This window comes from Lampris incognitus, chromosome 6, assembly GCF_029633865.1.
Source record: "Lampris incognitus isolate fLamInc1 chromosome 6, fLamInc1.hap2, whole genome shotgun sequence".
NCBI lineage: Eukaryota > Metazoa > Chordata > Actinopteri > Lampriformes > Lampridae > Lampris > Lampris incognitus.
Window position 1 is genome coordinate 36,360,611 of NC_079216.1, and position 11,134 is coordinate 36,371,744.

The following is an 11,134-nucleotide window of genomic DNA, read 5'->3' on the forward strand; positions in this document are numbered from 1 at the left end:
TTTACCCTGCCTTTTCTCTATTATGCATGACCAGTCCAGTGTTTGATCTATTGTCATGGTGCTGCGACTCTGTCCCAACACTCCCTCCTCTTGGCTGCTTAAGATGCAGGAATTTAATGTGACACCAAGTCATTCTGGACAGGAGAGCCCAACAAAACATCAAAAGTGCTCATATAATGTCCATACAGCAAAAAAATTACAACCAGCAAAATGAATTATTGTTAAAAATGACTTATATCATGAGTGCCGTAGATTGCGATAATATTTTGATGGAACCGTTCTTTACCTTGAGCATCTGAGACTTAACCCGGCGGGGTGACGCAGCAAAGGGGACATCTACCATTGACCTCTCCGCCATGGGCCTGACCGTCACCCGTTCAGCAGGTGTGTGTGGCCTCCGCATCGGTGATATGGCCCGGCTAGTTCCTGGCGGGGGCCCTGGAGGCGGGATGTCTGCGGATGAGGGCGGCACCGACACACAGCGGGGGGGCCTGTCTGGGCCTGGCCTGGAGACTGATGGGGAGCTGGAGGAAGGGGGCACAGTGGAAGGGGGGTGCGGGCCAAAGGGGTACTCCGGGGCTGGGACGTAGAGCGGTGCGGTGGGGCTGCCGTGGCGGAATTGATGCCTCTGCTGCCACTCGTACAGCTGCCACACTGTGTTGAGCCCCTGGCCGCTCTGCTCCGGCGTGAGGCGGAAGTGGCTGAGGCGATCCTGGGCGTACTTGTACTCCCCGAGGCGGGCTGCAGATGGCGCAGGGGAGGGGCTGTAGTGTTGGGGTTTTGGCAGGGTCTGGTAGGCCTCCATAGAGGAAAACTTGGGCTGGCTAGGGGGAGTGCGGCGAGGGAGGGTGTTTTCTCTGGATGGAGGGCTGAGAAACAGGACCAACAGGAGAGATAAGGAATATATACACCATGCAATGACTGAAGTAATCTACTGCACACTGGAAGGCTTCACACAACTTTCATATTTTGATAACTATTTTAACAGTTTATACCGACATCAGGGGATGACATGCAGCAAAGGGCCTGAGCCGGATTCGAACCCAGGCCACTGTGGTAAGGACTCATCCTTATGTGGTACGTGCTCCACCAGGTGAGCCACCAGGGCACCCCCAAATCAGGATACGTAGATGTGTATGGTGGACTATTTCTTTAAAATGTTCCTATACACTGGGTCTTTAAAACCAATAAAGTATTTACTTCTTTATTCTTAAGTGCATTTTTTTCAATATTAATCATATTGTACATTAATTCATTCACTCACTCATTCAGAGTGCTCCAAAGCCCTCTGCATAACCATTATAAAGTTGAGTTCAAATGGTCAGCTATTTAATAAAGTTTATAATTAAATTCAACATAATAAGATCAACATTTCTTTCCAGTGGCGTTATGGGAGTTCAGAAGTATTGTTCTGAGTAACGAGTTATCCTCTTCCCCCAGGTTCCCCTTAGACCACTAGAGGGAACCATTCACTCGACCTGTAAATGTTGTAGACCAGTTGTTCTCAATCTAGTCCTCGGGTACCACCAATACTGCTGGTTTCTATTCTGCCAGGTAGTTAATTACATTCACCTGTTGTTCCAGGTATTCCAGTAATCTGAACAGGGACGTTTTATACTTGAAATAACAGATAAATGTAATTAACTACCTGACAACCTACTTGTAAATAACTACTATCTCCCACAGCCTAAGTTCACTCCCTATATGTCAGAGATCATGCCAGGAAACCTGGTAGCATCTTGGTGGGACTCACACAAAAAAATAAAATCTACTTTCTTCCAGCTTAGAATTAAGATGAAGCCCTTTCTCTCATTCCTCAACTGGAGGGGGGGGGGCATACATGCCTTCATCTGTTCCCATACAGACTACAGTAACTCCCTATATACAGATGTCAATCACTCATCCTTCTCCCGCCCTCAGCTTGCCCAAAATGCTGCTGCCAGACTTCTGAGTGGCAACAGGGAGAGTGACCACATCACTCCTGTGTTGGTCTGTCTTCACGGGCTCCCAGTTGGTTTTAGAATTGATTTTAAGGTCTTATCATTGGGTTTTAAAGCACTGCATGGGCTGGCCCCTCCCTACCTTGCCAACCTCCTTTGCTACCATCCCACCCCTGGGTCACTTCTGACCTTCTCCTCCAGTCAAACACTTTTATGTGTTCCTCGGTCTTGGCTCAAGTTGAAGAAAGAATTATGCTTTTGCCTTTGCTGCCCTGAGACTGTGGAACAAACTGCCTCTCTCTATTAGGTCTGCCCTCGCGTGACACTTTCAAATCCAGTTTACAAGCCCAATTATACACACTTGCCTTCGAATCTACCTGAGGTTCTCTTTGTCATGCATAGTCTTATCCTCGTTCTGCACCATTTTAGACTTTATCTATTATCTTATCTATTGACACTGTGCAGTATTTTGTCCATATTTCTAAATTTGACATCATACGGCACTTTGGTCACCATTCGTTCTTTTTAAATGTGCTAGATAAATAAGCTTGACTTGACTTGATAGAATAGAAAACCAGCAGCACTGGTGTTACCTGTGGACAGGATTGAGAGCAACTGTTGCAGTTTATACAATCTCACCAGAATAATCAATTATATGGCACCTCAAACTGAGCATGTAAAACACTGAGAGCAACTCCACTTTTAAAAAAAAAAAAGTTCTTTCATTAAAAATACAGACATAAAATTATTGTACAGTGGATACCTAAATCCACAATGTGTGTATTACGATCTCAAGGCTTTTCCAAGTATTTCCGTTCATGTGTACTGTAGCATTTTAAAAGGGATTAAGTGACCCACCCTTTGTACTCTGCCCTCTGCACTTTTACCCAGCTCTCCACCTGCTCCAGGGCACTCCTCCTCTGCACCTGCCTATGCATGTCCTCAGAGGGCAGCGAGGGGCTCCGCTGGTACGTCCCCGCCCCAATGCCATTGGGCTCCAGGATGGGGCTTGGTGTCGAGACCAAGCCATTCCTTGTGCATGCACCGGGGGGCAGTGTTGAGGCAGCTCGCGATGGCGCACGGGATGGCACCCTGGAGACAGGAGCAGATGCTGACACGGGCTCCATAGATGGGAGGGCCGAGGCCATTGGGTTGGCGGGGAGAGAGGCGTGAGTGTCCATCTCCATGGCAGGACCTCCGACGGGGAAGTCGAATACAGTGTTGGCGTGAGCGTCTTTAGTATAGCTGCAGCTCTCCACAGTGTCACGGTGGATGGGCTCCAGGAGGACTTCGTGCACAAAGGATCCGGCGTTTTCTGTGTCTGGGATCTTGGTCTTGCGGTGGTTAACGTGATTGGTTTGGGGGGCGGCCTGTTGTTCCAACGTGTCTGACTTCAATTTCTCCAGCTTGTCGGTTGATCTTTGGGAGAAGGGGAAGAATATGAGAAGGACCAGATGAATGCTGGCTTATTTTTATCTTTTCTTTTCTTCCCTGCTCTCTTTCTCACAACATCCCTTACAGAGCCAGGATGTAACTAATATCATCAGTTATCCTGACAGGGAATAGCTTTTCATACCACATCACTTTCAAATGGATTGAGCCATTCTCACTTGAAAATCAACAATTCCACTTTATTTCATCATTCCTTTCATTTCACCATTCCAGTGATCATGACATATTTGATATCTGTTGTGTTAATCTGAATTTGAACAGGATGGCCCTTGCTTTAAATTAAATCTCTAAGATGCGTCCTTCACTCACAGGACAGAAAATCGGGTTCAGCCAGACACACTCAACAGACGATCGTTTGAAATTTAGCAGCAAATTGTAAGCATAGCTCTCACCACGGCCAGATGTGAAGCTCATTGATAAAATCCCCAAAGACAGGAGGAATTTGGGCAACAAGCTTTGAATTTCACTGAAAAATACAGGGCTTCTTTAAACTTTAAAGTTTATTTAACAAGAATGAATTAAATCAGTGAGCCTAGAGGGTAGGGATGCTTCATACCACCAAGTAGTAGAAGAAGAATTGCTCTAAATAGTCAAACCAGTATATTCTGCCAGAAGTCCAACTGCTCATGAAACAGCAGTGGAGTTGTTACATCATATGCACCAATTGGTAATGTGTTTCCTGTATTCATTTTCCAGTTCGAAGTGGACATCACATTAATTCCTACATTTCATTGCATAATCTGTTTTCTATCCATTTAATAAATTAATAAATTAAACTTATATAGCGCTTTTTTAACACTCAAAGTCACTTTACAATAAACGGCGATGAAACAAGACAACAATAAAGCATAGCACAGACATAGAGGGGTTGGATGGGAAGGGAAAGGGGCTACGAGAGGGAGAAGCGGCAGCCATACACGACGCCAGCAGTACTCTCCGACTTAAACACACACAAAAGGGCAAGAAAAACAAAAAACAACAGCACTGTGGACATAGATTTTCTGTAGGAGTTTACTCCCGTAGCCTATTCCTCTCCTGAGGTGTCCACCAGGCAGTAGCACTATTCAACCCATAGCTGGGAGCTGGTTCGTGGGCATCAGGGAATATCCACACACCGGTGGGCCTGCGTACCGCACGTCTAGGGGCCAGACCTCCTCCGAGTCCCTTGTAGTTAAGCCAGGGTCCAAGGTGTACCCAGTTACCGTGTGTCGCCACGAGGAGGCGCTACATAGGGCTTGCTGTTGGAGAGGCTTTAGATTTATCAATCTATATCCAAACAGAATTGTAAGGTGCAAAGACATGTTTAAAAATAAAAAATGAGTCCACTATCGGTCAGATTCTTTCATTTTTCAGCTCAAACATAATTAAATTTGCACAGACAAATTGTCTGCAAAATATCTAAGGCTACTATTGATTTATTGTCTTTAAAAATATATATTTGGTGGAGGTACAAAAAAATTCTGATCAGAGCCTCTACTCAGCTTAGTTTGCCTCTACTCATCAACTTGACAATAGCTTTGACTCACAAAGTTTTCCCTCCCAAAATAACAAAAAATTCTACAGGCTGTCAGCAAAAGATGGTATATGTTTGATCTGTCTGAGGCTACCATGTCTCTCAACAAACATATGAATAATAGATGGATCCAGGGGTTGCTGTTTCAAAAGCTACTCTTTCACAACATCAAAATGTGCTGGGGTGAGGCAGCTAGCTCAATGCACAAATATTCTGTAATATAAGGATGGTCGGGGCATCCGGGTAGCGTAGCAGTCTGTTCCGTTGCCTACCAACACGGGATTGCTTGTTCGAGTCCCTGTGTTGCCTCTGACTTGGTCAGGCATCCCTCCAGACACAGTTGGCTGTGTATGTGAGTGGGAGGCCAGATGTGGGTAATGGGGGTATGTGTCCTAGTCACTGCTCTAGCACGTCCTCTGGTCAGTCGGGGCGCGTGCTCAGGGGGGACTGGGGGAATAGCATGATTCTCCCATGTGCTATGTCCCCCTGGTGAAACTCCTCCCCGTCAGCTGAAAAAAAGCGGCTGGAGACTCCACATGTATCAGAGGAGGCATGTGGTAGTCTGCAGCCTTCCCTAGATTGGCAGAGGAGGGTGGAGGAGCGACTGGGAGGGCTCGGAGAGTGGGGTGGTTGGCCAGGTGCAATTGGGGAGAAAAATAAAAAAATATATATATAAGGAAAATATATAAGGATGGTCTGGTGTGGAGCTGTAAGGCTTGTGTACTGCTTGGTCAGATGTTTAGGCACAATTGTTCAATTTTTAATTTGTCTCCCAGAAGCTGGTCTCATGTGCAGTGATATACAAACAAAGAGAGACTTGGGCGCCTTAACAGAAAGACACCAGAAAATGCAATTTGAACATACTAAAGATCTGTGATAGTCAGGAAGCCAGAATCTGATACAAGTCATCACAAACTTGAATCAATCCATTTCAATCCATGCCTCTCTTTCCCTCTTTTGCCATCAAACACACATACACATGTGCATGCACGGACACGCATGCATGTGCGCGCATACACTCACACACATACACACACACATATGCCGATAAATGCTCACAGTGCACCCTAGAGACTTGGCAGCATTGGCTGCTGCAGTGTCAATCAACAAGACGGTTGAGAATGACACAAGGAATTTCCATCTGTCAGCAGAGAGCACGACAAGCTTACTGGCCTCAACAGAATTTCAGTCCAAAGTTTCACGGCCCGCATCTTAAGTGGAGCCAACCAAATTCACCATTCAAGCGTGTCTATTAATAGCGTACACTTTCACCACTTTCACAAGTACATGAGCATGCATGTCTATAGCATATGTGCATTGTAGCGGCCAAAGTGGACAAGGTAGTTCAAAGTGTGTGTGTGCATTTGTGGTTATTACTAAGTGTATACATGCCTGTCTACTCACACACCTGGTGAGACATAGAGAGAGAGAGAGCGAGAGAGAGAGAGAGAGAGAGAGAGAGAGCGAGAGAGAGAGAGAGAGAGAGAGAGAGAGAGAGAGAGAGGGAGAGAGAGAGGGAGGGAGGGAGGGAGGGAGGGAGGAACGGTGGCACAGTAGTTAGCGCAGCTGCCTCACAGCAAGAAGGTCCTGGATTCGAACGCCGGGGTAGCCCAACCTTGGGGTTCATCCCAGATCGTCCTCTGTGTGGCGTGTGCATGTTGTCCCTGTGTCTAAGTGGGTTTCCTCCGGGTGCTCCAGTTTCCTCCCACAGTCCAAAGACATGCAGGTCAGGTGAATCAGTCGTACTAAATTGTCCTGAGGTGTGAATGTGTGTGTGTGTGTGTGTGTGTGTGTGTGTGTGTCAGCCCCTGTGATGGATTGGCAGCCTGTCCAGGGTGTCTCACCGCCTGCCGCCCAATGACTACTGGGATAGCCTCCAGCATCCCCATGACCCGAATTCGGATAAGAGACTTGGATAATGGACGTGTATATATACACACACACACACACACACACACACACACACACACACACACACACACACACACACACACACACACACATATATATATATATATATATATATACAGTGCTGCTTGAAAGTATGTGAACCCCTTGAGCAGTTTAGATGTTTCTGTTGTTTTACCATGATTTTCTTATTTTATCATCACCAGTTTTTATATATGAAATGTCAGATATATGTTTATCAATTGCATCTACTTGTTTAGTGGGACTTGTTTTAGTAGCCCAAAAACTACATGAAACATGGAATTAGGGTATGTGCAAAAGTAAGTGAATCCCCAGCTGCATTGGTTAAGTCAAGCAGGTAACAGACTTAGGTGAAACACATCTGGGTGCTTAATTAATAATTTAAGCAGACCAATGAAATGAGACATCCTTGGGAAAGGGTTTGGCCTGCACTAATTAAAAGAGAGAGGAAACCAACCAAACCACTGTGGTCCCATACAAATCAACAATGCCGAGAGCAAAGGAGATATCCGAGGACATGAAGAAGAGGGTAGTGACAGCCCATCAGTCTGGGGAGGGCTATAAGACCATCTCCAAAAGATGTTTTTTACAAAAACAGTGACCCTGTCTGGAGGGTTCACAAACTTTCAAGCAGCACTGTATATAGTCGAGCACTCAACACTTTTGATGGTTTCGGAAAAAACACTATATATGTATATATATATATATAGTTCAGAAACTGTGAGAGAAAGAAAGTGTGTCTTCATGTGTGGGGTTAAGGGTTACCTGATGAGTGTATCTGTGTGGTTCTGCATCAGTGCAGCCTGGTTCATGGCCCTCAGCCAGCTGCTCATGTCCTCCTGGGTGTCGGCGCTAAAGTAGTAGGTCCGCATGCCACCGTGCTCTGCCTGTGAGCCAATCACAGAGCTCTGTTTGTAAATGTACGAGCGCATGCCCGTATGGCTTGCCTATGGGGAGAGAGATGGGAGGCGGATCAGTGCCATGGCCGCAGAGTCGGACAAACAAACGAGAAACAGTTTTAAGAGATGGCCGGCCCATCAGCAAGAAGGGTGGACTTTAGCTTTGACCAGTAGAAACAGAGATATCATGCTGTCCAACTAGATAAAAAAGACAAGAGACATGTAAACATCAACCAGCACAGAATGTGTCAATAAAGGAAACCAGCCAATAGAAATACAGAGACAAAAATGCCAGCCGATGAAGACCAACAAAGCCACAACTCTGACCAATGAGGGGACAGTTTGAACAGTGCTATGGACCAGTAAAAATACATGCGTGACGGTGAAAAGAATGTCCCACCCTTAATCCAACTTGGCACACAGGCAAGTACGAACCTGTTCTTTTCCTGATCCAGAGATTATTAAATAACAAATAACGAAAAGAAAAAAACCGCAGTAAAAATAATAGATTGCCTTCCATTTTTACTCTGACTTTATTTTACACTCTTATGCTTTGCGATATTTAGTGCCGTGATCTGAAAGAGAATTTAAAAGAAAAATCAGCTCGGATATTGCAAAGACAATATAAAATGTTGAACATTTTGATGAAAATGAAAAAGGAAACTGAGCGGCTGGCTTGTGACAGGAAGATTTCCATCCGAGATGGATAAGGCCCAAAAAAGGCCATTAACCAGGAGATCTACAGTTCAGCTGTCAAATCTGACAATGAAAAGCACATCCTCACACTTTTCACATCAGCCACAACTGAAAGACAGCGTGAAAAATATCACAGTGGCCTTTTCTCCTTTGTATTGAGAATTATTATACTGGACAGAAGCTTAGGTATTAGATATTCACAGAGCCACATCAAGCCAGAAAAAGACACAGAGAGACATCCGTACACCCCATGCCAAATCTTATTCGTGTAGAGAATCATTCGGTAAGTTTATTTCATCTCTCTCGTCTCATTTATAGTCAGCTGATGATTGAGTGCGCTAAAAATGGTAACTGCATCTACACTGTATCAATTATCATCTCCCCCTCTTGTCTTATCAACTGATGATTGTCTGGGAGATAATGTGTTGATCCGTTGGACTGTAATATTGCTTGTCATTACCCAATAAGCTGATCTGATTGTGACATTAATATTAGCAAACCGGTTCTGTGACACAACCTTGATAGTGGGTGGTCTAAGAATTACCATGCCGTGAAGGTGGTTTTTATGTTTGCAAAATGTGCCTTTAAATATAGCCTATTTCTCCCCATCCCGTTTTTGTTCTTATGTTTTGGTAGTTAGGACTGGAAGAAAAGTGAGAAAGCCTGCTCAACATCAGCTATATGAATATGATAAGAGACTAAAACCCTACTGCTTCCATTCTCACCAAATAATAGATGCAGAGTAACAAAATGCCAGAAGCATTGTGGTGGCATTTATTGCAAGGGCTACATCATGATTTTCCTCTCATTTCATCATGGGTGAGGTTTCGCAACAATTCAGCCATAAATTTGGGCCGGACAACCTTTAAAGAGTGCTCATAAAACAGAACACCCATGCCCATCTGGTCCACACAACTGTGTGCACGTTTTAAGTAAAACGAATGAATGCCTTTTGAATAAAACTGGCAAAACAGGACAAGACCTGAATAAATACCCCCCACCCCCCCCCCCCACACACACACACACACACACACACACACACACACACACACACACACACACACACAGATCCTGTTACTGCCGTAACATGCACATAAATAACCTCACGCATATACACAAACACACACCGTAAAACAGAAACAGACAGACACATGTTAACATATCTTATACAAAAATAGCTCCCACATGCACACACACACACACACCACACACACACACACACACACACACACACACACACACAGCCCCACCTCCCTCTACAGCCCAGCTTGGAGGGTCATTTTCCCTGTGGGAATACTGATGAAGGTCAGCTGCTGGCACATAAAAGATATTATTTAGAAATATATTTTCTAATTGTGGACATTCCCTCTTCTATTTCATTATGTTGTGAGTGTGAACCCTACAAGTTTTTGATTTGAGCACCCCGGTCCTTTGAGGACTTCAGCTTCCAAACTGTGCTGCCAGTCAGTTTGGCTGTCTGGCTTAAATAGCTAGACACCTTTTTGGCTTCAGTGAAGACTTACTGGCAAAATCTAAGCCAGTGGACAGCATTTGCAAGCTGGTGAGAGATGAAATCTGCCCTGTGTTTTTAGTCTATTTGACAGTTAAATCAAATATATATTCCTGTGGTGTCCGGATAGGCACACTGCTGCTGGCCTGCAACGATTCCCAACTGGTTCTGTGAGATCAGTGGGTCCCTCTGAGAAGGCATGTGTGAGCTGCACTTTTTCCCCTTTATGTGAAAATTTGCAGGGAAATACATCACACCATAAGAGACCTAAATAATTGCAACTGCACAGTTTGCAGCTGCAAGACCAGTGTTTTAGAATCCGTCTTGGAGATTCTGCCAAAGGGCTAAGTCAGCCCACCACAGTCGACCACAGAGAAGCTATCAGAAACATAAAACAAGCAGGAAGAAACCAGTTGTGTCCCGCTGATATTATAAATGAATGTAAATTATGTGTCCAAGAATAATTAAAATCACATTGAAAAAGGACATCGATCGCATCCCCTGGAAGAAGCTGTCAAAACATGACTGCTCAGTCACTATCAGCACTGTGACAGACTGGCTCTTCTAACTATGGTGCTTGACGAGAGACAGAACCATACAGCTTGTCAGATGTCTGAGCACGTGGAAAGATATGATCATGCATGTGCTGCATACACACAGATAGCCAGACAGTGAGACATGCAAGACACACACACACACACACACACACACACACATGCAACACACAACCAAAGAGCCCCTACATTTTTAAGTCAAATCTCCACCCCTTATTCCAATTTAAGCTACATCCGAACAATGCACATGTGCCCATACACACTCGGATACTACACACATACGTATACATATATGTACAGACACACGCTCACTTCATATATACACTCACATTGATAGTAGTCTAAAATAAAAAGGCATGGCTGAGGCCCTTCCTGTTCAGCAGCAATGCTGAGTGGGTACATCCCTATGTGTCTATGTGTGTGACAGTCACCCCCCCCCACACTTTTGTTCCATACCCAGCCCAAATTTATTTTTGATCTTTTCTTTTTACATCTGTTTGCATGTGGGGCGTCTCATCTAAAGAATATGAAAAGTCTCTTTCCCCTCATCATTTTCCTCCCAAACTGTGGCCTTCCTCTCTAGCCCCCTACATCCTCTTATCCTTTCTATTGCTGTCTTTCTTTATCCTGTTTTCCAATCC

The 11,134-nt window shown here is 44.8% G+C and overlaps 1 protein-coding gene across 8 annotated transcripts in view; it reads right to left on the minus strand.

Annotated features, from left to right (window-relative positions):
- The window catches only part of plekha7a (pleckstrin homology domain containing, family A member 7a), a 230,886-nt gene that overhangs the window by 48,233 nt on the left and 171,519 nt on the right, over positions 1–11,134 (minus strand). For all 8 annotated transcript variants that reach the window (XR_008810349.1, XM_056281276.1, XM_056281279.1 and 5 more), the window contains 3 exons: positions 7,600–7,781; positions 2,799–3,359; positions 287–869 (listed from right to left, as the gene is read on the minus strand). Coding sequence is in view for 7 of the 8 variants with exons in the window: in XM_056281276.1 (XP_056137251.1) it covers positions 287–869; positions 2,799–3,359; positions 7,600–7,781 (1,326 nt within the window). In the remaining variant the exon portion in view is untranslated. The remainder of the gene's footprint in view (positions 1–286; positions 870–2,798; positions 3,360–7,599; positions 7,782–11,134) is intronic.